This window comes from Cetorhinus maximus, chromosome 10 (genome assembly GCF_964194155.1).
Source record: "Cetorhinus maximus chromosome 10, sCetMax3.hap1.1, whole genome shotgun sequence".
Lineage (NCBI taxonomy): Eukaryota > Metazoa > Chordata > Chondrichthyes > Lamniformes > Cetorhinidae > Cetorhinus > Cetorhinus maximus.
The window spans coordinates 131354230-131381775 of record NC_135888.1 but is presented as its reverse complement, the minus strand read 5'-3'; the positions used below and the strand labels follow the sequence as shown (position 1 = coordinate 131381775).

General features: G+C 44.2%; 1 protein-coding gene across 2 annotated transcripts in view; it reads left to right on the top strand.

The window, feature by feature from the left end:
• The first annotated feature begins 5582 nt into the window (after positions 1-5582).
• dele1 (DAP3 binding cell death enhancer 1) overlaps positions 5583-27546 on the top strand; it is a 34152-nt gene continuing 12188 nt past the window's right edge. The window contains exons 1-5 of one of the 2 annotated variants that reach the window (XM_078551161.1): positions 5583-5703; positions 13606-13729; positions 15606-15723; positions 21051-21195; positions 22967-23125. In XM_078551161.1, coding sequence (XP_078407287.1) covers positions 5673-5703; positions 13606-13729; positions 15606-15723; positions 21051-21195; positions 22967-23125 — 577 coding nt within the window. In that variant the 5' untranslated portion in view covers positions 5583-5672. Of the gene's footprint in view, positions 5704-13605; positions 13730-15605; positions 15724-21050; positions 21196-22963; positions 23126-27546 lie in introns of both variants that reach the window. The other variant, XM_078551160.1, reaches the window with a different exon arrangement.

The window sequence follows — 27546 nt, the reverse complement described above, 5'->3', positions numbered from 1 at the left end:
TCTACCTGAGCAGTGGGCCTCAACTCTAACCTGGCATTTGGGATTGATTAGAATTTTGTGGCATAACGGTGTTACGGGATTATGGAACCAAGGCCGGTAGATGGAGATAAGTTACTAATCAGCTGTGATATAATTGATTGACAGAATAGACTCAAGGGACTCCTTCTGTTCCTATATTTTTACATTTTCCATTGTTTAGTTAGGGATAGTCTTTTATTATGGGAACACGTGGAACTGGGCTGAGTCTCACAAGTTTCTAACAGCCAGCAGAGGGCAGTCTCATCCCATTAGTTTGGAAAAGTTCTATTTCTACTCAGGGTGAAAGGTCAACGTGTTAAGTCACTGCTCCACGCAGTTCCCAATACTCTATAGTTTAAAACTGTATTGATGTCTATCCTTGTGCCTTCTAAAGATGTCATTGTATCTTTTCATGGTCATTGCTTTACTGAAAATGTCACGCTAATAATTCAAACTATTTTCCTAAAGCACTTGTGAGTTACGCATGATGGGGTTCAATTACAGACTTTGGTTCTATCCGTTCTCCAGTGTGTACCTAATCGTAGAATGGCTACAGTACAGAAGGCGGCCTTTCGACTTGTTTTCTCTGTGTTGGCGAATCAGCTATGATCAATTATATCACTCCCCCAACTTTTCCCCATCGTTCTGCAAACGCTTCTCTTCAAATAGTTATTCAATTACCTTTTGAAATCCACGATTGGATCTGCCCCCCACAAGACCCTCGGGCAGTGCATTCCAGATCCTAGCCACTTGCTATATAAAACTGCTTTTCCTCATGCTGTCCTTGGTTCGTTTGCCAATCACCTTATAGCGATGCCCTCTGTTTTATGACCCTTCTGTGAATTACAACAGTTTGCGTTGTAAACCATGTTGTGTCAATTCTAAGGCAACATCTCAGCCTCTGACTGGGTGTAGTCCTGGAGGTTTTATCACAAGACCTCCCAGCTCAAACCGTTCCACCTCAGCATGCCATTGGTCTATTCTACAGGTGTCACTGCTTTCCCTTGGCCAATTGGAAAAGGAACAAACCCTTGTTAGCCAATGCATGTAATTGCGCCAGTTCCTGAAACAGCCCTCCTTCCCATACCACCAATATCTTTAATGTTTTGAAAGTAAAAAGCAAAAAAACACATCATTTTGTGTAACGCCTCCTCTTGATTTTTCTCCTGGGATTTCGCTTACAGCAGTGTCCTGGTGATTAATCTGGAATTCCTGGAGTCCCCTGCGTTGGCAACTGTTAACCCAGTGACAGTGTAAAATCAGACAAGGGGGACTTTCTGTTGGGTACGCGTGACTGTAGGAAGCCAATGAAACATTCATTATCTTTGCTGTTTGGGAAGTGTCTTCTACATATATGTAGGTTTCTGCCACGGACATGATTGACATGTCCCTTGCCCCACAAGAGCAGCAATATCGTGGGAACAACCTCATCTTTAAATCTTCCTCCAAGTCACTTGCCTTCCTGATTTGGATGTATGACTGCCTGTTCATAGCACTAGGTCAGTTCCATAAATTCGTTCCTTGACATCATTGCAAGAGTGCCATCATCACAAGGACTTCAGATGGAAAGTCCTCCTCAAGCACTCGAGGATAGACAACAAATGCTGGTCTTGAAAGCAATGTGAGAACAAGTTTATAAAGCTTTACTTTGGATCTGGATCCTACCCACTTGAGGCAATTCTTTCATCCATATTTTCCTTGTGAACACATAAAAACTTGGGGCATTAACCTGGGTTATTTGCTCATGCTTTGGGGCGAAAAGGAGAAGACCAGTCGTCAAGGGGGGGAATCCTTTCGTCAGCTACTCAAGTTCGCCTCCTAGTGGGAGCCTGTTTCAAATTTAACTCCTGTATCTGGTTTTCTTGCTCAGTTTCAACTAGCCTGTCAGTCTGGTCGATTGTCAGATGGGAGAAGGAAATTTCAACAACAAAAAAAATTATATTGAGGCCCTGCTGTTAAATTCAACAGAGTCTTCACATGACTGGCCTAGCTGGGATTTGCTTGCACTCCCTGACATGCTCACCTGTCTCCCCGTAAACACTGGGGCCATTGTGTGTCTTGTCATTCCATGGTACAGCATGTCTGATTGTTTTGAGTGTAACCCTCCAAACAAAAAGCATTGGCTGTGACTGAGGGGCCGGGCCCAATATCTGTGCCGGCACGGGTCTAAAACTGTAATGTCTTATTCTGTCCTCCTCCTGGTCATCTGAAAATTCAGACTCCCTCTTAGCGCAAATTCAGAATGAAGGTTTCTTTCCAACGACCTTGAAACCACAACATGAAACTGCCTTGAATTAGGTTTATCTGTGAGTGACCTAAGATGACTGTGTACGAAAAGGGAGGTGTTGAAATGTTCACACAGATATTCTATATTAATAACGGTACAGATAAATAGTTTTAACATAGGCTGTGTTAATTCAGAATGTGCATACATTGCGATAAGTATGAAAGTATGTATGTGTGCTGTTGGTCAGTAATATACTTTTCATTGATCTTATTCAATATTAAATAAACATGTTATTTTCTAGCATTTCCTGTCTTGTTCTCTCTTTCTCTTAAATAAGTGACATTTAGGTCTCGGTTCAGCAATAACTATTTGTGCACCGTCGCCCATTCATGACACAGGCATCGTAGGCATCTGCAAAAAAATGTCACAAATAACAAATTGCATTTTTCTAGTGCCTTTAATGTGTAAAAAATGTCCAAAGCTTGTTCACAAGAGTGTAATCAAGCATAAGTTGACATCAGGCCAAAGAAAAGAGATATTTATGATATGGCGTGACTTAAAGGCAGTTTTGAGAAGTGCTATGAAGAAGGAGGAAAGCTTTGGAGGGAGCATGCCAGAGCTTAGGACCTAGGCAGCTGAAGGCACAATGGTCAATGATGGAACAATGAAAATCGGGAATTTACAGGGGGCATATTTGGGGGAATGCGGAGTTCTGGGGAAATTTAGGGCTGGGAGAGATTGCAGGGAGGGCTGAGGTCATGGAATGATTTGAACATGAGGATTTGAGATCGTGTGCGCACATGGGTGAGTAGGAGCTGGCGCGAGTTAGGGTATGGGTAGCAGAGCTTTACATGAACTGAAGTTTACAGAGGGTGGACAAGCCAGCCAGAAGAGCTTTGACATAGCTGAGTGTAAAGGTGACAAGGGCCAAGTTTTCACAATAAATATCTACAGATAAAATTATTTTATGACCATTTTTCCCACAGGAAGAATTTGGGTAAAATACTCATTTTAATGCTGGTTATTTAAAAGTACTCAACTTAAAATTGGTCTTTGGCAAAGTGAATAGTGAATCTGTGACCTATTTCAATGCTGGCCTGACCTACTTGGAAGTCAGTGCAAAATAAAAACAGGTAAGATGTGAAATGAACAATTTACTATCCACTATTTTGTTCCAGTGCCCGAGACCAATTTCACCCCCAATTTGACTTGTCACATGTAAAAAAAGGCACTCAGATAAAGAGTGATTAATATGTTAATATTAGCTAATTAGCTTGTCTGCGATATTGCAGATACACCCACTTCATTGTAAAACCTTTAATTCATTTAAGAAGGGACACATTAGCATAAAGCTTATGTTCCTTGATTTATATTCTAGAGGCCTGGACTAAGAATCCTGAGGCGTAGGTTCAAATCCCACGTTGGTAGATGTGGAATGTAAATTCAATTGATTCAATAAAGAATCTGAAATAAAAAGCTAGTATCAGTAATAGTGATCACAAAACCAATGGATTGTCATAAAAACACATCTAGTTCACTGATGTCCTTTTGGGAAGAAAGGAGATGTCCTTACATGGTCTGGCTGATATGTGATTTCAGTGTCACATCAATGCAGTGCACATGCCCTCTGAAATGGTTTAGCAAACAACATAGTTGTATTCAAGAGCAATTAAGAATGCATAATCATGGTACATGAACCATAAGAAGTTAGTAAGTAGGTACAGCAAGGAAGACAAATGGAATGTTGCAGTTTATCGCAAAGGGAATGGAACAAAAAAGGAGGGATGTTTTGCTCCAGTTGTACAGGGCATTAGTGAGACCATATCTGTACGGATTTGCATTAGAAGCAGTTCAGAGAAGGTTCACTCGGCTGATTCTTGGGATGGGAGGGTTATCTTATGAGGAAAGGTTGGACAGGCTGGGCCTGTATCCATTGGAGTTTAAAAGATTAAGGGGTGATCTTATTGAAACATGTAAGATCCTGAAGGGACTTGACAGGAGAGGTGCTGAAAAGGCATCTCCCCTTTTGGGAGAGACCAGAAGAAGGGGACATATTTTAAAAATAAGGGGTCTCCCATTTAAGACTGAGATGTGGAGGAATTGCTTTCTCAGAGGGTCATGAGTCTGTAAAACTTTTTTCCCCAGAAAGTGATGGAGGCAGGGTCATTGAATATTTTTAAGGCCGAGTTAGAAAGATTCTTGACTAACAAGGGAATCAAGGAGTATTAAGGGTAGGCAGGATAGTGGCGTTAAGGCCACAAGCTGATCTGCTGTGATTTGATTGAATGGTGGAGCAGGCTCGAGAAGCCAAATGGCCTTCTCCTGTTCCTAATTCATATGTTAGTATGTTCATAAAAATGCTGGCTTACCATTGAGGCCCACATCCTGTGAATGAATGATTTGAAAAACACTGACCAAACAGGTGGCTGGGCTTTTGGAAAATGAAAGTTCTGGCAACAAAAGAAAGAGCTTGCATTTCGAGCACCATTCATACCATCAGGGAAATCCGAAGAGCTTCACAGCCAATGAATTGCCTTTGAAGTGTTGTTTCTGTTATATTATCTAATTGACCCAGTTCCACTTTTCGTTCTTGAAGCAACTTGGGACATTTCCCTACATTACGAGTGCTAAATCAATACAAGCTTTGTGCTGGTGGTAAATGACAGCCAATTTACACAGAGCAAATCCCCACAGGGAGTAGTGAGATAAAAGACCAATTGTTGTTGTTATGATGTTGGCTGAGGAATGGATATTGGCCAGGACCTAGGAGAGAACTCTGCTGCTCTTCTTTGAATAATTTCAAAATATGACATTGACTTAGAGGGAAGAGCACTACCACAGAGCAAAGGCTGACAGTTTAAACATGTAGGGAGAGGAAGATCCAGGATTGTAAAGAATCAGGCAGAGGGATTGTCCTGTTTAAGAGGAATCGTCAAGCTGGGATATCATTATTCACATATTATCAGTTAAAATTAGTTTTACCAATAAAGCTGAGGGAATCTGTACAACAAAATTGAAGAAAGAAATGTCCATTAAACACAGGTTATAATCTATAATCAATTCTGTTTCTCTCCACAGGTGCTTGTCTGACCTGCTGAGTTTTTCCAGCATATTTTGTTTTTATTTTGTAGGTGTAACCTGTAATGGAGTCAATTATTTTCTGGTGGGTTTTGTCAGGTGATTTACAATGGGACCAGTCACTGAGCTGTGTCTGTAAACTGAGGTTATTGACAGACCGGAAGTCAGTGGGCGGGGCGGAGGTGCAGTGACGTCACTGTGAATACGGCCTGGAGGAGACATTGGGGCGGAAGTTACGTCCGTGGCGAGCATGATGCGTGATGACGCAGTGCGCTGAAGGAGCGGGGGGCCGGTCCCGGCTCTTGATTGGCGGAGAGGTCGCGGCGACCGAGGCCCGAGTGGCGGCATCATGTGGAGGCTGAAGGCCGCAGCGGGTAGAGGTGAGGGGGCAGATTGGGGTTTGGGGTAGGGGATTGGGGTTTGGGGTAGGGGATTGGGGTTTGGGGATTGGGGTTTGGAGGAGGGGATTGGGGTTTGGGGGAGGGATTTAGGGGGAGATTGGGGTTTGGGGAGGGGATTGGGGTTTGAGGAGGGGATTGGGGTTTGGGGGAGGGGATTGGGGGAGATTGGGATTTGGGGGGAGATTGGGGTTTGGGGAGGGGATTGGGGGGAGATTGGGGTTTGGGGAGGGGATTGGGGTTTGGGGAGGGGATTGGGGTTTGGGGAGGGGATTGGGGTTTGGGGAGGGGATTGGGGTTTGGGGAGGGGATTGGGGTTTGGGGGAGGGGATTGGAGTTTGGGGGAGGGGATTGGGGTTTGGGGGAGGGGATTGGGGTTTGGGGGAGGGGATTGGGGTTTGGGGGGAGATTGGGGTTTGGGGGAGTGGTTTGGGGGGAGATTGGGGTTTGGGGAGGGGATTGGGGTTTGGGGGAGGGGATTGGGGTTTGGGGGAGGGGATTGGGATTTGGGGGGAGTTTGGGGTTTGGGGGGAGATTGGGGTTTGGGGAGGGGATTGGGGTTTGGGGTGGGGTTTGGGGAGGAGATTGGGTTTTGGGGGTGGGGTTTGCGGAGGGGATTGGGGTTTGGGGGTGGGGGTTTGGGGAAGATTGTGGTTTGGGGAGGAGATTGTGGTTTGGGGGGAGATTGGAGTTTGGGGGGAGATTGGGGTTTGGAGGAGGAGATTGGGGTTTGGAGGAGGGGATTGGGGTTTGGGGGAGGGGAATTGGAGTTTGAGGGAGTAGATTGGGGTTTGGGGAGGGGCTTGGGGTTTATGGAGAGACGATTGGGGGAGGGGTTTAAGCTTTAGGGAGAGGGTTTGGCATTGAGGAGAGGGGTTTTGTGTTTTTGGGAGTGGCTTTGGGTTTATGGCTTTGGGGGTGTTGGGTTTAAGGAGAGGGGTGTGGGTGGAGGGGTTGGGTTTGTGATTTAAGGGGTGGGGTTTGAGGTTTAGGGGACGGTGTTTTGGGATTTGGGACTTAGCCAGAGTGGTTTGGGGTTTATGGTTTTGGAAGATTTTTGTGGTGTTTTCTTTTGTGTTAGGGGTTGGAGTTTATGACTGAGGTTGGTTTAGGCAATTGGAGGCAATGTAGGGGTTGCCGACCTTCAGTAATCCCAAGAGCAGTTGTCACCTGAGAATATCCAAAGTACTTTACAGCCAATGAAACACTTTTTTGAGGGCTCACTATTGTAGTAATGGAAATGTGGCAGTCAATTTGTGCACAGCAAGATCCCAGTAATAATAGTAAAAAAAAACACAACCAAATCATCTGTTTTAATATGCTGGTTGAGAATATTGATGTTGGATATATATATATTGACCAGGGCAGTGGGGAGAGTTCCCAAGCTTATCTTTGAAACAGTGGCCATGGGATCTTTTATGTCCATCCTCGAGACCAATTGGGCCTCAGTTCAACATCTCATGCAAAAGATGACACCCCTGACAGTGCAGCTCTCCCTTGGTACTGCACTGGTAGCGTCAGCCATTCAGCATTTTGAGCCATTCATTTAGATCATTTCTGATCTGTGCCTTAACTCCATTTACCCACTTTTTCTCCAAAGTCCTTGTAACCCTTGCTGGACAAAAATCAATTTTATTGTATTTGTTCATGGGATGTGGGTGTTGCTGGCTGGGCCAGCATTTATTGCCCATCCCTAATTGCCCTTGAGAAGTTGGTGGTGAGCTGCCTTCTTGAACCGCTGCAGTCCATGTGATGTCGGTACACCCACAGTGCTGTTAGGGAGTGAGTTCCAGGATTTTGACCCAGCGATAGTGAAGGAATGACGATATATTTCCAAAGCAGAATGGTGAATGACCTGAGGGCAACTTGAAAGTGGTGGTGTCCCCATGCATTTGATGCCCTTGTCCTTATAGGTGGTAGAGGTTACAGGTTGGGAACGTACTGTCTAAGGAGCCTTGGTGAATTCCTACAGTGCATCTTGTAGATGGTACACGCTGCTACCACTGTGCATTGGCAGTGGAGGGAGTGAATGTTTGTAGATAGGGTGCCAAACAAGTGGGCTACTTTGTCCTGGATGGTGTCAAGCTTCTTGAGTGTTGTTGGAGCTGCACTCATCCAGTCAAGTGGAGAGTATTCCATCACACTCCTGACCTGTGCCTTGTAGATGTTGGACAGGCTTTGGGTTGTCAGGAGGTGAGTTACTCGCTGCAGGATTCCTAGCCTCTGACCTGCTCTTGTATTTACAGTATTTATATGGCTAGTCCAGTTCAGTTTCTGGTCAATGGTAACCCCAGGATATTGATAGTGGAGGATTCAGCGATGGTAATGCCATTGAATGTCAAGAGGCAATGATTAGGTTCTCTGTTGTTGGAGATGGTCATTGCGTGGCACTCATGTTACTTGCCACTGGTCAGCCCAAGTAACATCTATTTAAATCTTCAAGATTGAAAGTAATGCATAGTTCTTTGGAGGAGAGAGTTTGGGTTTCCTCCACCCTTTGCGTGAATTTGTTAACTGATTTCACCCCTGAGTGGCCTCGCTCTAATTTTAAAATGGATTCCCACCCACCAACCCAACCAGAGGAAATGTTTTCATTATATGCTCATGTCTCTGGAATGGGGCTCAAACTCGCTTCACAGAAAACCAGTATTGTTTACAGTACAGAAGGAGGCCATTCTGCCCATTGTGTCTGCGCCTATTAAAAAGTTATCGAGCCCAATCCCCACTTTCCAACTCTTGGTCTGCAGTCCCTTGGGTAACGGCACCTCAAGTGCATATCCAAGTATTTTTTAAATGTTTATGCCTCTACCACTCTACTACGCAGTGTTCAGGCACCTCTTGGGTGAAAAAAATTCTCTTCAACTCCTCTCTAATCCTTTTACCAATTACTTCAAATCTATGTCCCCTGGTTATTGACCTCTGCTGAAAGAAATCAGAGTGCATTGCACTGAGCCAGGTCTGACAGGAAGCAAATGTTTTCATTTGCTTTTTTGCAACCTTAATGCTGCCCCATTTAATACCCTGTGTATCCCTCCTGCCCCTCTGCTTGATTCTAACACTTACCATTTAAGGTGTAATCCCTTTCTCATGTTCTAAATCCAGAACAAGAACATCAGAGGTGAGATTCCTTAGAGTCCAAAAATCTATCGATCTAGGTCTTGATTATACACGATGACTGAGCATCCACACCCTCGTGTAAGAATTCCAAAGGTTCACAACCTTAGCAGTGAAGAAATTTCTCCTAATTTCAATGCTAAACGACCAACCCCTTATCCTGGGACTGTGCCCTCCCTGCATCTTTTTTTTAGTTTGTCCTTAGGATGCCTGCATCCGAGAGTCTGAAAAGAAGTGGCTGCAGTGACATTTGATGCATCGGTTGTAATCTTCCAAAATTTTCTAGGTTCTGGAAAGACCCCTGCGGCTTGGAAAACTGCAAATGTAACACCTGTATTCAGGAAAAGAAGGTAGACAGAAAGCAGAAAACTAAAGCCCAGTTAGCCTAACATCTGCCAGTGGGAAAATGCTAGAATCCATTAGGGAAGTGGTGTCAGGACATTTAGAAAATCGTAATGCAATCAGGCAGAGTCAACATGGTGATAAAAGCAAAAAAATGCAGATGCTGGAAATCTAAATCAAAAACAAAAATACCTGGAAAAACTCAGCAGGTCTGACAGCATCTGCGGAGAGGAACACAGTTAACGTTTCAAGTCCGTATGACTCTTCATCAGAGTCAATGTGGATTTGCAGAAGGGAAATCGTGTTCAACAAATTTACTAGAGTTCTTTGAAGATGTATCAAGCAGAGTGGATAAAGGGGCAGTAGTAGGACTAGTTTGGATTTCAAAGAAGTATTTGATAAGATGCCATATAAAAGGTTGCTGCACAAGATAAGAGCTCATGGTCTTAGGAATTAGCAAGGATGGAGGATTGGCTAACTACAGGAGGTGGAGAGTTCTGAGAAATGGGCCATTTTCACCAGTGGGGTGCCACAAGGATCAGTGCTGGAGCCTCAACTACTTACAATCTGTTAATGACTCCGTCAAAGAGACCGAATGTATTGTAGCTAGATTTGCTGATGATACAACAAAAAGGTGGGAAAACAAGTCATGAGGAGCATACAAAGAGTTTGCAAAGGGATAGAGATAGGTTAAGTGAGTGGACAAAAATTTGGCAGATGGAGTATAATGTGGAGAAGCAGAAGGTTGTCCATTTTGGTGGGAAGAATAGAAAAGCTGAATGTTTAAATGGAGAGAGACTGCAGAGTGCTGCAGCACTGAGGAATCTGCCTGTCTTCATAATCACAAAATGTTGGCAAACAGGTACAAGTAATTAAGAAGGCAAATGGAATGTTGGCCTTCATTGCAAGGGGATGGAGTATTTCTTTTATTCATCGTAGGCCAGCATTTATTGCCCATCACTAGTTGCCCTTGAGAAGGTGGTGGTGAGCTGCCTTCTTGAACCGCTGCAGTCCATGTGGTGTAGTTACACCCACAGTGCTGTTAGGGAGGGATTTCCAAGATTTTGACCCAGCGACAGTGAAGGAACAGCATATTTCCAAGTTAGGATGGTGAGTGGCTCGGAGGGGAACTTCCAGGCGGTGGTGTTTCCATGTGTCTGCTGCCTTTGTCCTGCTAGGGGTAGTGGTTGTGGGTTTGGAACGTGATGTCTATGGAGGCTTGGTGAATTCCTGCAGTGCATCTTGTAGATGATATACACTGCTGCCACTGTGCGTCAGTGGTGAAGGGAGTGACTGTTTGTGGATGGGGTGCCAATAAAGCAAGCTGCTTTGTCCTGGATGGTGTCAAGCTTCTTGAGTGTTGTTGGAGCTGCACTCATTCAGGCAAGTGGGGAGTATTCCATCACACTCCTGATTTGTGCCTTGTCGATGGTGGACAGGCTTTGGGGAGTCAGGAGGTGAGTTATTTGCTGCAGGATTCCCAACCTTTGACCTGCTCTTCTAGCCACACTATTTATACGACTAATCCGGTTCAGTTTCTTGTCAATGGTAATCCCGAAGATGTTGATAGTGGGGGATTCCAGCGATGGTGATGTCATTGAATGTCATGAGGCGATGGTTGGATTCTCTCTTGTTGGAGATGGTCATTGCCTGACACTTGTGTGGTGCGAATGTTACTTACCACTTGTCAGCCCAAGCCTGGATATTGTCCAGGTCTTACTGCATTTGGACATGGACTACTTGGGTGTCTGAGGAGTCACAAATGGTGCTGAACATTGTGCATTCGTCAGTGAACACCCCCATTTCTGACCTTATGAAGTAAGGAAGGTCATTGATGAAGCAGCTGAAGATGTTTAGTCCTAGGGCACTACCCTGAGGAACTCCTGCAGTGATGTCCTGGAACTGAGATGATTGACCTCCAACAGCCACAACTACCTTCCTTTGTGTTAGGTATGACACCAACCAGCAGCAAGATATCCCCAATTCCCATTGACTCCAGTTTTGCTAGGGCTCCTTGATGCCACACTCAGTCAAATGCTGCCTTTATGCCAAGGTCAGTCACTCTCACCTCACTTCTGGAGTTCAGCTCTTTTGCCCATGTTTGAACCAAGGTTGTAATGTGGACAGGAGCTGAGTGACCCTGGCAGAGCCCAAACTGAGTGCCAGTGAACATGTTATTGCTAAGCAAGTGCTGCTTGATAGCACTGTTGATGACTCCTTCCAACACTTTACTGATGACCGAGAGTCGACTGATGAGGCAGTGATTGGCTGGGTGGCATTTGTCCTGCTTTTTGTAGACAGGACATTCCTCGGCAATTTTCCACATTGCCGATTAGATGCCCGTGTTGTAGTTGTACTGGAACAGCTTGGCTGGGGGCTGTCCAAATTTTCCCATCCCACCGGCAACAGAAAATTCCATCCACTATAAATGTGAGTCTTTTGCAACTCTCCTTAGGGAAAGGGAGGGAGAGCAGGGAATTGGATGGTTTTATTTATTTATTTATTTCCCGCCCGTACTTCATCCTGAGAAAAAGGTGAAGGGACCGCTTTCTTTGCAATCTTTGCGTTACATTATGTGGCTTGCTCGATCCCCACTTTTGAAATGTTACCAGAAGGCTTTTCCTGTTTGATTCACTCAATTCTTTCCCTTCCCCTCCAGTCATTTAAGGAAGCAGTATATAATGGCATGGACTTTGTCATGTACTGGGCTTGACAAGCTTATTCAACGAACAGCTCGTTCGCACTCTGACAGTCCCGCAAAACGAGAAGGACTCTGCCACAGAACACAGCCAATAGCAAGAAACTGCAAGGAGCCTTTTAACGTGGGGAGGCTGCTGCACTGCAGCTGCCTCACGGTTTTGACTGACCAGAAAATTCTCCCACTCTTACCACCTACATTTGGCATGTTAGAAGGACTTTCAGGTTGATAATTAACCTGTTTGACCGTCTTATGAACGCACATTCCATGGCCATCAAGCCCTGGAGTGGAACTTGAACCCAGAGCTTCAGGCTTAGAGGTAGGAACACTACTACTGCACCAGTTGTTGACACTGAGGAAGGTGTGTCCAGTGAGAGTGACCCGGCTGACAGTCCAACCTAACTGTAAGGAGCAGTGAGACTGCTTATAAATCCTGACTTCCACATTTGTGACATGGCCTTGGTGTAAAGGTCAAGAAAATGACCTGCTCCCTTTTAATGCACACTTAACACTTTGCCGCATGACGAATGTTCTATGATGTTATACGTGCCTGCATGCCATTGTAATGTAAAGGTGCTCGGCAGAGCAAGGGTAAACGTGGGACTGGAGAATAGCACTGCCTATGGTATGATGCATAGAGTCACATGATACTAGAATGACAGAAGAGTCTAGGGAGAACACTCTGGAACCAGCCTGCATGGAGATAACAGCACCATACAAGACAGTAACCTTGGCTCTGTAAATAGTTAGAGGTTAACAATAAATGGTTCATGTTTAAATATACAAGTCTGAAGATCTCATCATTGAGATATCTAAAGAACCCATATTACAACAACAGATGCTGCTCATTTTTCATACTCTTGTGTGATGTAGGTGATTTTGCACCCTGTATGTATATGATAACATAACCATTGCCACTAGGTTTGGGTGCTGTACTGAAATGAGAACCATCATTCAATCTTGTCTTTGGAGCACTCCAGCTAATATTAGCAGGCTGAATGGCTGAAAAAAAATACCTGCATTTGACAACTTGTGTTGGCAGTTGACATACATTGTGAATTGTGTTAGTTATGGATCAGTAGATAGCACTCTCAGAAGGCTGTGAGCTCAAACCCCCAAGCCAGAGCCTTGAGCACAAAGTCCAGAATGGCACATCAGTGCGGTGCTGAGAGACTACTGCACTGTCAAAGGTGCCATCTGCTGGATCAGGCACTAAACCGAAGCCTTTCTACCCTCACAGATGGATGTAAAAATCCTATCAAAGTCTTTGAAGAAAGACAGGGGAGTTATTTTTTTGCCAATGGAACAATATTTGCTCTTCAACCGACATTACTAAAATAGATTAATAGATTATTATCACATTTCTGTTTACTGGATCTCACTGCGCGCAAATTAACTGCTGGTTTTCAACACCAACTACGTTTAAGAAAGTATTTTATTGGTTGTAAAGCATCTTGAGATCATGAGACGAACTGTATAAATGTATGAGTTGAAGTCTTCAACTCTCCTTAGAGAAAGGGAGGGAGAGCAGAGAATCAGATGATTTTTAATTTGTATGCTAATATTTATTTCCCACCCGTACTTTGCCCTGAGGAGAAGGTGAAGGGACCACTTTCTTGAACAGTTGCAATCTTTGCATTACACTAAGCGGCTTGCTGAATCCCAGCTTTTGAAATGCTACCAAAAGGCTTTTCCTGTTTCATTCACCAATTCTTTCTTCCCCAACTCAGTGTTTCACCGTTGGCCTATCACTGGCCCTTCACCCTCATTGCGTCTGCCTCCTCCTCACTGCGCTGAAGATGACGTGTTAAAGCCGACCTCTGTGGTTTCCACCTGCCCTCCCTTCGAAAACAGGTAAGTCATGAATCCACCGCGTGGAGTTGACTCTCATTTTCAAAGTATGCCCACAGCAGAGTCACCCAGTACACCAGTTATTAACCTAATGTAGCGAAGCCAGCATTTATTGCTCATCCCTACTTGCCCTGAGAAGGTGGTAGTGGGCCTTCTGCTTAAACCAATGGTAATGGGTTCAATACAATTGAGGGGCTTTCTCAGCCACTTCAGTGGGTAATTAAGAGTCAACCAAATTGGCGTGTGACTGGGAGACACATATAGTCACGTGGTTAATTCAGAATCCAGATGTGGTTAATTGTACAAGCACAATGGGCCGAATGACCTCCTCTCGGACTGGCCTTTTAAGGATTTCACTTCTTGACAAGTAAATTAACGAATGAGTAATAGACACCCGGCATTGACGGTAATGCGGGTGAACTTATTTCCTGTCTGTGCGTTGGCCAGTAAAATGGTAGATGAGAAAGTAGAGAGATTGTGAGTGTTCTTTTGACCATTGAATGCTTTGCTTCCTTGGTCACCACATGATGTTGGATATGCATACACCCAAATCGCATGTGAGGCGTTCTTCACTAAAGCAGCGGTAATTACCAGCCAAAGAGGATGGGTTTCTAATTCAAAGGGTGGGGCATTGTATTTTGGGATTGTCCTTACACTTTTCTCCTTTAAAACAACAACTACAGCAACATTGCACCTTTAATACAGTAAAAAGCTTTCCTGGGCCATTGTGCAAAATCTTTGATTTCCAAGACCCTACCACACCCGGAAGCGATCAGGGCAGGTGCTCAGTGTATTATGCTATTCCTATTACTGTTCCAGGTTGGGCCGAATGGCTTGCCTCTGTACTGTAACAACTGTGTAATACATTGATTAAACATTTTACTGTGCCTGTATTGTGTGATCTGATCAGTCTGTAAAATTACGAATAGTTGGTGCGGAGAGAATATTTCCTTATGGGAGAAACCATAATCAGGGCCATAAATATAAGATGGTCACTAGTAAATCCAATAAGGAAATAAGCGTACAGTTAGGTAAGTCTTGCCACAACTGTACAGAGCACACCAATTGTAAGGCAATACAGGTTTGGTCTCCTTATTTGCATTGGAAGCAGCTCAGGGATGGTTCACTTGGTTGATTCCTGGGATGAAGGGGTTTGCCTTATGAGGAAAGATTGAGCAGGTTGGAGCATTGGAGCTTAGAAGAATGAGAGGTGATCGTACTGAAACCTATAGGTTTCTGAGGGGGGCTTGACAGGGTGGATGTTGAGAGAATGTTGCCCCTTGTGGAGGGATCTAGAACTAGGGGGCTTAATTTCAGAATAAGGGGTCGCCCATCTAAGGCAGAGATGGAGAGGAATTTCTTCTTGAAATCTTGAAAATTCTCTATTCTAGAGAGCTATGGAGATTGATTCTGCAAATATATTCAAGGCTGAGATAGACAAATTCTTGAACTAGAAGGAAGTCAAGGGTTATGGGGGACAAGCAGGAAAGTGGAGTTGAGGCCAAGATCAGATCAGCCATAATCTGATTGAGTGGCACAGCAGGCTTGAGGGGACATATGGCCCACTCCTCATATTTCCTATGTTCTAAAGGAGGAACTCCTTTACTCAAAATGATAAAAATGTGGAACTTTACCACAGGAGTTGGTCGAGGTAAATAGCTTGTGTCATTTCAAAAGAAAACTAGATGAGTATGTGAGAGAAAAGGGAATGGAAAGATGCTGGAAGTTTGAGATGAGGCCGAATAGAATAAGATGTGACTTGTGGATTATGAACATCAGTCAGACGAGTTGGGCCAAATGGCCTGTCTCTGTGCTGTATATTCCATGTATTGTGATCCTGATCTTAAAGCTTTTGTTTTCTTGTATGTGAATTCCTCAGCTCGACAGATTCTCAGAATAGAGATGGTGGAGAGAGAAGAAAAAGAGAAAAGGAGCAGAGTGCTCGGTTTTATTCCAATCAGTTACCTCGGTTTTCGGGATTGGATGCTGTTGGCTGGGTAAGAATAGGAACAACAGAATTTTGTGTATGGTTCTTGGACTCAACACCAGCCTTTACTGAGTTCGCCAAGTTTTGATCCATAGAAACTGGGAGCAGGAGTAGGCCATTCGGCCCTTCGAGCCTGCTCTGCCATTCAATATGATCATGGCTGATCCTCTATCTCAGCGCCATATTCCCGCTTTCTCTCCATACCCTTTGATGCCACTAATATCCAAAAAATTATCAATTTCTTTCTTGAATGTACTCTGAACTGGCCTCCACAGCCTTCTGTGGTAGAGAATTCCATAGGTTGACCACCCTCTGAGTGAAGAAATGTTTCCTCATCTCAGTTCTAAATGGCCTTCCCGTATCCTGAGACTATGGCCCCTGGTTCTAGACTCCCCAACCAGGGGAAACACCCCCCCACCCTGTATCTAGTCTGTCTAGTCCTGTTAGAATTTTATATGTTTCAATCAGATCCCCTCTTATTCTTCTAAACTCTAGTGAATACAGGCCCAGTCGAACCAATCTCTACTCATATGGCAGTCCTGCCATCCCCGGTATCAGCCTAGTGAACCTTCGCTGCCCTCCCTCTATGGCAAGTATATCCTTTCTTAGGTAGGGAGACCAAAACTGCACGCAATGCTCCAGGTGTGGCCTCACCAAGGCCTTGTATAACTGCAGTAAGACACCCCTACTTCTGAACTCAAATCCTCTTTCAATGAAAGCCAACATACCTTTTGCCTTCCTAATAGCTTGCTGCATCTGCCTATTTACTTTCATTGACTGGTGTACAAGGACACCCAGATCCCTTTGTACATCCACATTTCCCAATTAAATAATACTTTGCCTTTCTGTTTTTCACACCAAAGCATATAACTTCACATCTATCCATGTTATACTGCAACTGCCATGTGTTTGCCCACACACACTTGTATAAATCACCCTGAAGCCTCCTTGCATCCTCCTCACAACCCCACCCAGTTTTGTCATATCTTATCAATATTCACAGAGAAAACAATATTACCCACTTTCGCTCTAGATACTGACTTTCTTTTGTCTTCCCCTCGCTGTCTCGCTCTCTCTCTGCCTGTCTCTTTCTCTCTCTCTCTCTCTCTCTCTCTCTCTCTCTGTCTCCCCCTGTCTGTCTCCCTTTACTGCCCCTCTCTCACGCTCTGTCTGTCTCTTTACTGGTTTGTGACGGAAAACTTAAGATCTTCATATGCCTCTTGTCATTCACCCATCTGCGTCACCTTGGTGATTCATTATATGGTTATTTCCCGTTTGGTTAGTTTTCCTTCGTAATCTGTTGATCTCTGTCTTTGTTTGTTATGTTGGGAGACTTATCTGGGAGACTGTTGACCACTTCCTTATTCATCATTCCTTTGTGTCAAGGACCTCCTATCTGGCAAAGTTTTTTCTTGCTAAATGTCATCTATACTCCATGAAGCATTCTGCAAATGAGCAACTTGACCACTTTATGATCCCTAACCACAGTACTAGTCTACAAGCTATTCACAAATGTAAAGAAAGCAAAAATCCTGAATCATATGAGACTAAATCAAATCCTCCTTTTTCACGGCATCTGGCAAAGCCAGCATTTCTTGCCCAAACCTAACCACCCTGGTTGTGAGCCTCCTTGACAACTGAGCGATTACAGAGCATAGTTGAGAGTCAACCACATTGCTGTGGATCTGGAATCACATGTAGGCCAGTCCGGGTAAAGATCGCTGACTTCCTTCCCTAAAAAACATGAATGATCCAGATGTGTTTTTACGACAATCCAGTATTTTCATGGTCCCTATTACAGATGCTAGCTTTTTATTCCAGATTTATTTAATTAAATGTATTTAAATTCCCCAGCTGCCGTGATGGGATTTGAACTCCTGACCCTACAGCATTACTCCAGGCATCTAGATTACTAGTCTAGTAACATAATGACTATGCTATCATACCCTAAACTTAGATATGTCAGGTTAGGGTATCTTCTAATTGGTATTTCTCAAAAATATCCCTTCTGTCCTTCAGTCGCCATTGTCCTTGATTTTTTTATAACATTCTAACAACTGGCAATAGCCAGAGGGCACAGATTTAAGGTGATTGGCAGAGGGAAGATGAGAGTTTATTTCTAATGTAAGTTGTTGTGTCCTGGAATACATGGCCTGAAAAGTTGTTGGAAGCAGATTCAACAGTAACTTTCAAAAGGGGATTAGATGAGGGGGTAGTGACTGCCCTTGACATCAAGGCCACATTTAACCGAGTGTGGCATCAAGGAGCACTAGCAAAACCAGAGTCAACGGGAATCGGGGGGAAAACTCTCCGCAGGTTGGAGTCATACCTAGCACAAATGAAGATGGTTGTGATTGTTGGAGTTCAGTCATCTCAGCTCCAGGACATCGCTGCAGGAGTTCCTCAGGGTAGTGTCCTCGGCCCAACCATCTTCAGCTGCTTCATCAATATCCTTCCTTCCATCATAAGGTCAGAAGTGGGGATGTTCACTGATAATTACACAATGTTCAGCACCATTCGCAACTCCTCAGATACTGAGGCAGTCCATGTCCAAATGCAGCAAGACCTGAACAACATCCAGGCTTGGGCTGACAAGTGGCAAGTAACATTCATGCCGCACAAGTGGCAGGTAATGACCATCTCCAACAAGAGAGAATCCAACCATCGTCCCTTGATGTTCAATGGCATTATCATCACTGAATCCCCCACCATCAACATCCTGAGGGATACCATTGACCAGAAACTGAACGGACTAGCCATACAAATACTGTGGCTACAAGAGCAGGTCAGAGTCCAAGAGTCGTGTGTCAAGTAACTCACCTCCTGAGTCCCCAAACCCTGTCCAGCATCTACAAGGCACAAGTCAGGAGTGTGATGGAATACTCTCTACTTGCCTAGATGAGTGCAGCTCCAACAACAATCAAGAAGCTCAACATCATCCAGGACAAAGCAGCCCGCTTGATTGGCACCACATCCACAAACATTCACTCCCTCCACCAACGACGCACAGCAGCAGTGTGTACCATTTACAAGATGCACTGCAGGAATTCACCAAGGCTCCTTCAACAGCACCTTCCAAACGACCGCTACCATCTAGAAGGCCAAGGGCAGGAGATAGATAGGAAAACCACAACCTGCAAGTTCCCCTCCAAGTCACTTACCATCCTGACTTGGAAATATATCACGGTTCCTTCACTGTCACTGGGTCAAAATCCTGGAACTCCCTTCCTAACAGCACTTTGGGTGTACCTACACCACATGGACTGCAACGGTTCAAGAAGGCAGCTCACCACCACCTTCTCAAGGGCAACTAGGGATGGGCAATAAATGCTGGCCCAGCCAGCGAAGCCCACATCCCATGAGTGAATTAAAAAAAAAAATTGGATGAATACTAGAATAGGAATAAAATTTGCAGGGCTCTGGAGAAAGAGTGGGGGAATGGGACTAATCAAATCGCTCTTTCAAAGTGCAGGAACAGACAGACGTGGTGGACTGAATAGCCCCCTTCCCTGCTGTACCATTCTGCGATTTATTTTAACAGCTTAAGACTAGAACTGGTATTTTGAACTGAATGCATATGTCATGTTCTTTATCTTATGAAGTTTACTGTTCTTCTCCCCACCCTCTGCCTTAGCATAATACTGTGTGAGACAGCCAAGAAAGGATCCAAGATTCAAACACTGTTCTGTGCAGTGGTAAATGATGGTAATTGGTAGTTAGGCTCATTAAAATATCTTATCTTTCTTGGTTGTAAAGGAAGGGAGAGGAAGTAACTAGCCAATGTTTCTGCTCCCAATCATTGCAAACGTAGTGAACGCTGTTGGTAAATGAACGCAGGGACAGAAACAGCTGTGATTTTTTTTTTGCTAAAGTTAACTTGCTGCCTGAATTCAATTATGCTTGCTTGTGACCCTTCACCCCTTTCTTATTGTGTCTCATTGCTCCATTGGCGGCCATGCCTTCAACTGCCAAGGCCCTACACTCTGGAGTGGCCTCCCTAAGCCTCTCTCCCTCTTCCCTGCTTAAAGCCTACCTCTTTAACCAAACCTTTGGCCATCTGTCCTAATATCTCATGAGGCTCACAGTCAGACTTTTTTTGATAACACTCCTGTGAAGAACCTTGGGCCATTTTCCAGGTAAGGTGCTATATAAATGCTGGTTGTTGTATGGCATTCCTTCCCTTCTACAGGCTTCTAAAACCCAAGCTTTGCGTCAGTGTACTGCCACTGCCTGACCTGCCTTGGAACCTTTAATAATCTATCGAAACATAGTACAGTCCTAGTTTGAGAAACTGTGTGCATGTAGTAACCAAGGTCATGATGACTATCCCTTGAAGCAAGGCCAAGATACACCCAGTTAATCGTGAGGTTCTGGAGCTAATCACAAAGATTTTTTTTTATTGAAGTGTTCTTTGTAACAGTAGTAAAGAAAGAAAGGCTTGCATTTCTATAGACCCTTTCACAACATCAGGACATTCCAACAAGCTTTACAGCCAATTGAGTAAGTTTGAAGTGTTCTCAGTGTTGTAATGTAGAAAACATGGCAGCCAATTTGTGCAAAGCAAGCTCCCACAAACTGCACCAAGATTATGGCCAGATAACCTGTTTTTGATCATGGTAGCTGAGGAATTAACAGTGCACTTGGGCAAACTCCTCTTTTCTGCGAAATAGTGGCCATGGTATCTCTTATGTACACCTGAAATGGCTGTCGGGTCTTCAATTTAATGTGTCACCTGATAGTCAGAACCTCAGAGAGTGCAGCACTCCCTTGGTGCTGTACTGGGAGTATCAGTCTGGATTTTATGTTCAAGCCTCTAGAGCAGGGCTCGAACCCAAAACCTTCTGACTCAGACAATAGTGCTGCCTACTTAGCCACAGCTGACCACTAGGATTGATTGGTAAGATTGAATTAGTTGCCCGGAGATGGCAATGAGCTGCAGCCTCATTACCGATTTTTACAGTTGAGTGATTTGTTGGACCAGCTCAGAGTCATCCACGGAGTGTGGGACTGGACTGAAGGCTGGACCGGGTAGGTATGACAGATTCCCTCCATGAAGGTTAGTGAACCAGTTAGTCAGTCATTTTGCAGCTCGCAGGTTTATGGAATTCAACTTCACAGCTTGCCTTTGGTGAGCTAAGAACTCTCCACCTCTTTGCTGTTAACCCAGTCACATAACCACTGCAGTACCATACCTGCTGCAATACCCCCCACGATCAGAACGAGTACTGGTAATGCCACAGCTGCAGTGTGTTGATCAGCTGAACTGTGCTGTGCACTGAAATATTTTGTTTTTGTACGAACTTTACTAATTGTGCTTCCTGCCCTCCTCTTCTCCAGGGTGCTACTGCTGTGGTGCTTTTACAGTTTGCAAGACACCTTCATCATCAGTTCTCTCACCACAATGGCGTCCGGGAGAGTGATGCAGCCTCACCTTTCTGTGTCCGTAGCATTGTTACTTCGACACTGGCACCAGCCAGAATCAGTAAGTTCGCACTTTGTCTGATATTCACAAGTCCGAGCAAATAGAATGCATCCAGAATGTGCTGTCAATAAGGTGATTGTAGCAGCCCCTCTGCATAGCGCTATTTTTGGAAACTGTAGGGAGCCTTATGGAGAATGCTGTGGCCCAAATGCCAAGAGGTATAAATGATATCCTGTGCCCCTTAATTCTCTGACCCTTCTTTGGTGCACTAGCTTGGATAAGTGCCAAGCTACTGAGCTCACTGTATACCTTGCCTCAATCGCTCATCTGTGTAGAAAGTGAATATCAGCAGGCAGATTGACCCAGTGCTGGAGAGGGCATCAGCACAGCTTGTTTTTCATTCTCGAGAAGGCTGGTAAGACCAGCATTTATAATCCTCTTTGTCTCCTCCCTCTTTTATGATGTTTTTAAATTGATGATAGTTATCACCTCACCAGCCAGTGTAACTCTATTTTCCTGATTTAATTTATGAATATCCCTGATAATTTTGAACACTCTTATCACATCTCCCTTTAGGCTTTATTCTCACGGAAATGTAACCCAGTGTCTCTAGTCTCTCCTCATAACTAAATCTTCTGATCCTGGGATTACCTCAGAATCTCTTCTACACCCTGTCCATGGCTTTGAATCTGCCTAAAATAAACAGGACTCACTATTCTAACTCCAGGCTAACTAATGACCTGTCTTGTTTTAGTATTAGCTCTTGGCTTTTGTATCCCCTACCTCATTTTAATAAAAAAACCTAGGACCCAATATGCTTTTTTTAAAATCGGGTTATCCACATGCACACATTTTGCATCAAGAGCCATTGCATAATGATCAGGAGTTATCTGGACTGGGAGGCCTAACTGCTTTTTCCTTCCCTTTCCCTCTCCACCTGTATCACTATCCCAGAGGGCCGTGGACGTTCAGTTATTGAGTATATTCAGGACCGAGATCGTTAGGTTTTTGGACACTAAAGGAATCCGAGGGATATGGGAATCAGGCAGGAATGTGGGGTTGAGTTGGAAGATCTGCTATGATCTTATTGAATGGCGGAGGAGGTGCGAGGGGCTGTATGGCTACTCCTACTTCTCATATTCTTGTGTCCCACCCAGGAGCCAGTTCCAACACCCCAACCACTAGCTCAGGTTAAATCAGCTACCCCAGAGATTAGATCCAGGTTCTGCCATATCCACATAGCTCAGCATTACTCCAGCAGTGCAATTAAACGGCGCAGCTTTGAGTTACTTAACTGGGCAAAGTAAACCAATGCATTAGGGGAGGCCTTGTGGCACAGTGGATAGCATCCCCTACCTCTGGGTCAGAAGCTCTGGGTTCAAGTCCCACTCCAGGACTTGATGGCCACGGAAAGTGCGTTCATAACATGGCCAAACAGTTTTATTATTAGCCTGTAGATCCTTCCAATACATCCGATGGCAGGTGGTAAGAGTGGGAGGGTTTCCTGATCAGTAATACTGCTGAAGGTAACAGCGAACTACTGCAGTACTTTGCTAAGTAATTAATCCAATGGAATTTCATGGACGCTAACATCCTATTAGGTCATGGTGGGAAGGAGGAGGAGGAAACCAGTGCATTACCACTAGATGATGGCACTGACAGAGCCCTAGTGGCAGAAATTTAAGTTTCTGTGTACATTTAAATTCAGGTTTTGCAGCCCAATTATCAGCAATACTGCCACATAAATGTTTCTTTTACAGTGTGAGAAGCCTTGCCCTTTCCTGAGTTAATCTCTCTCTGACCGTTGAAGTTTCTTTGTTTTGTGCAGTAGAGTTCAGCAGGTGCATTTTGCCTCAGCGTGTGACTCTGCACTCGAGCAGTAACTCGACAGACCAGAGTTCTGTGTCAACCAGACCATCTGCTCCTGCACGTGGCAAAGCTGTATACTTAAGGACCGAACAGCAGGAAGACGATGAAAGCATTGAGCAAGGTACGAACCACAAACTGTTCTCCTTGGGATACTGCAAGATCTTTTCTTTTTAATCCATTCACAGGACGTGAGTGTCAGTGGCAAGACCAGCATTTTTGTCCATTCCTAATTGCGCTTGAGAATCTGGAGGTGGGCCGCCTTCTTAAATACAGTGGAGCATCTTGCTAGGCAATTTCAGAGGGCAGTTAAGAGTCAACCACATTGCTGTGGATCTGCAGTTGTGTATAGACAAGGCTGGATAAGGACAGCAGATTTCCTTCCGTAAAAGATACTTATAAACCGGTTGGGTTTACAATCCGGTAGTTTCATGTCCACCACTACTGAGATTCTTTACTCCAGATTTATTTAATTAATTGAATTCAAATTTGGTGGGATTTGAACTCATGACTCTGGATTACTAGTCCATTTACATCACGGCTGTGCTACAGTACCCCACCTTCAGTGGATTGTTGTTATCAGACATAATTTGACAGTGGATCCACACAAGGATAGATGACAAATAAACTGGTCAGAGTGGGAGATGGGAGGAGGTGAGATACCTAGAGAAGTGGGGAGGTTTAGGGATGGAATTCCAGAGCCTAGGGCCCAGGCAGCTGAAGGCACGGCCAGCAGTTAAAATCATGGCTGCATAAGAGCCCAGAATTGGAGAAACACGGAAATGTCAGAGGGTTGTAGGGCTAGGGATGGTTATGAAATAGGGTTCATGGAGGGATCTAAACCCAAGAATAATAATTTTAAATTAAGAACTGCTGTAAAAGAGCATCAAGATCATCTGAAGTGATGTCATCAAGACATAAAAATGATGAAATTGTAACTTAAGGTGAGTAGAAGATAAAAGGAAAAGATGGCGGATGTTGAACTCAGCAGCTGTCACAGTCTTCTAGTTCATTCTTGGGATGTGGGCATTGTTGGCAAGGCTGGCATTTGTTGTCCTTGAGAAGGTGGTGGTGGTGGATCTTCTGCTTGAATCACTGCACTCCGTGTGATGAATGTGTTTCCACAGTGCTGTTAGGTTGGGAACTCGCAAGATTTTAACTTGGCAATGATGAAGGATTGGCCAATAGGTTCCCAAGTCAGGTGGTTTATGAATCAGAGGAGTACTTGGCAGGTGGTAGTTTTCCCATATTCCTGCTGCCCTTGCCCTTCTACATGGGCTTGGAAGGTGCTGTCGAAGGAACCTTGGCGAGATACTGCAGTGTATCTTATAGCTGGTACACACTGCTGCCACTGGTGTTGGAGGGAGTGATTGGCTAAAGTGGCAGGGTGGGCTGCTGATCAAGTGGATTGCTTTGTCCGGGATGTTATCGAGCTTCTTGAATGCTGGTGCAGCTACAACCATCCAAGCAAGGGGAGAGTATTACATCACAGCCCTGACTTGTGGTTTGTGGATTGTAGAAAGCATGTCTGTTCATGTAACTCTTAATAAAAGTTTTTGGCTCTGTACATAGACAAGGACTGCAGCCCCAGGTTATTCTTACTCTCCCCTGGATGCTGATTGGCCTGCTGTGCATGGGAACATAGAAATATTTCTATCACAGAAGGAGGCCATTCGGCCCATCGTGTCTGTGCCCATCAAAAAAGAACAACCTGTCTAATCCCACCTCCCACTTCTTAGCCTGTAGTCCTGTATGACACCTCAATGCATATCCAAGTATATTTTTTTAAAAAGTGATGAGTCTTTCTGCCTCTAACATTCTTTCAGGCAGTGAGTGCCACCGCCTGGGTGAAAACATTCTCCTCAACTCTTCTAATTCTTCCGCCAATTACTTGAAATTTATGCCCCCAGTTATTGACTTCTCTGTTAACGGAAATAAGTCCTTCCTGTTCAGTCCGTCACGGCACCTCATCTTCTATCATCTTCAGCTGTCCAGACTGTGTTGATTTAGTCAGTTTAAGGGGCGCACCTGTTGGTGAGTTTATTTGGTGGATGGTGCCTGGAACACGGAGGCACATAAGGCACGTGGAGGACTGGAGCACGTGATGCAAGTCCAGCTGCCGACAGTTCGTGGTAGCGATGGCAGCAGGGCTGGGGGGGGGAATGGACAGAGAACAAAAACAGCGGCAGGTAAAGGGAGCCCAACCACAAATTTACCCTGGCTGGGGAGATCATTTCTTGCGAGGGATGGGATGGGATCGATGGGAAGGATACGGATGGCGTGGGAGAGAGGGGGTGGCAAATGGATGTGATGATGGAATTGGTTAAGTGTGGCAAAATAGCAGGGACAGTTCTTTGATATAACTCATTATTTGAATGCTATTCTTTGTGCTATAAATGAAGATTCACTAGATTCAAATGAAAAAGTTTTAGAAAAGCCGTGAAGTGATTTAAAAGAATACATCAGTGCTGGTTCTAAACAGGAAGAAGATGTTAACACTCTATAACCCCCCCACCCAGAGTTTCCACACAGTCTAACTCCAATGGGCCTGCCACCATACAAGCTTAGACTCAAGGAAGGAGCAGTTATAATGCTGCTACAAAACTAGAATCCTGAACAAGGACTTTGTCATGGAATAAGACTGATAGTCTAGAAGTTGCTTTCTTTCAGTAATAGATATTGAAATTATAACAGGCAGATTTCAAGGAAATAGTGTTTATTCCTGGGGTCATATTGAGCCCATCAAATGTCTTTTCAACTCAGGACAAAACAGTTCCCAATTTGACTATAAACGAGTCACAAGGCCAAACTAGACAAAATTTGTATTTATATTCCTAGGCCTGTTTTTTACACATGGACAACTTTATGTAGCTTTTCCCAGAGTGAGATGTTTTGATACGATTAAAGTCTTTGAAAGGATAACTAGAAATCCTGTATTTCAGAAGAACTGTTGTATTAAAGATGCTGATGACTGCAAATGTTTTGCTGGCCTCTGCTCTTAATTTTACACGCCTCAATTAAATCTCCTCTCAGCTTCCTCTGTTCCAAAGTAAACAAATCCAGCCTGTCCAATCGTTTCTCATAACTAAAATTCTTCATTCCTGGCAACAGCCTCGATATCACTTCTGTACCCTTTCTAGTGTGATCACATCCTTCCTGTAATGCACTGACCAGATCCGTACACAGTACTCTAGCTGCAATCCTAACTAGCGTTTTATATAGTTCTAGCATAACCTTCCTGCATATCATTTGTGTTTAATTGTATGCATGTGGAAGGCATGATTTGGGGTTTCACCTAAGCACATACAAAGAGACACTCTCTGAAATTGCAGTCAGGTGAATTAGGAGGTATATACTTGTAATGTTTCACCCTGTAAATAAATGTAAGACTGAGTAAACATTGGCTCCAGTATCATCCTTGACCAGCTGGCTCTCTGGAATATAACCTCCTTGCTCTTATACACTAGGCCTCAACCAATAAAGGGAGGTAGCCCTTAAATCGTTCATTACGACCTTATCTACATGTACTGCTATCTTCAGGGATCTGTAGACATATTTTCAAGGCCCTCTGTTCCTGTACACTTTTCAGAATGTTACCATTTGTTGTGTATTCCTCTGCCTGTTTGCCTTCCCCAAATACATTGCCTCACACTTCTCCAGATTTAATTTTGTTTGCTACTTTTCTGCCTACCTGACCAGTCCATTGATATCTTCCTGCAGCCTACAGCTATCTTCCTCAATGTGAACCAGATGGCCAATTTTGTATCACCTGCAAAGTTCGTAATCGTGGTGCCTATATTTAAGTCGAGATCATTGGTATATACCATGAAAAGCAAGGGACCCACCACTGAGCTCTGCAGAACCCCACTGGAAACAGCCTCCCAGTCATAAAAAGATCCATTGACAATTTGCTTCCTAGCAATTTTGGATCCAACCTGCTTCTTTCCCTTGGATTCCCATGAGCTTTCAATTTACTGATCAGTCTCCCATGTGGGACCTTGCCAAAAGCCTTGCTAAAATCCATGTAGACTACATCAAGTGTGTTACCGTCTCAAAAATTTTAATCAAGTTGGTCAGACACAAACTTCGCTTAATAAATCCATGCTAACTGTCTTTTATTAATCTGTGCCTCTGTAAATATTGATTTATGCTGTTCCTCAGAATTTTTTCCAATCATTTATCCACCACTGACGTTAGGCTGACTGGTGTGTAATTAATCAGATTATCCCTTCCTCCCTCCCTCTTTAAACAATGGTACAACATTCACAGTCCTCTAGCCACTACACCTGTAGCCAGAAAGGGGTGGAAAATTATGGTCAGAGCCTCCACAATTTTTGCCCTTGCTTCTCTTGGCAGCCTGGGATACATTTCATCTGGATGAAAGCAAAATACTGCGGATGCTGGAAATCTGAAATAAAAACAAAAAATACTGGAAAAACTCAGCAAGTCTGGCAGCATCTGTGGAGAGAGAAACAGAGTGAACGTTTCAAGTCTGTACGACTCTTCAGAGCTCGAAATGTTAACTCTGTTTTTCTCTCCACAGAT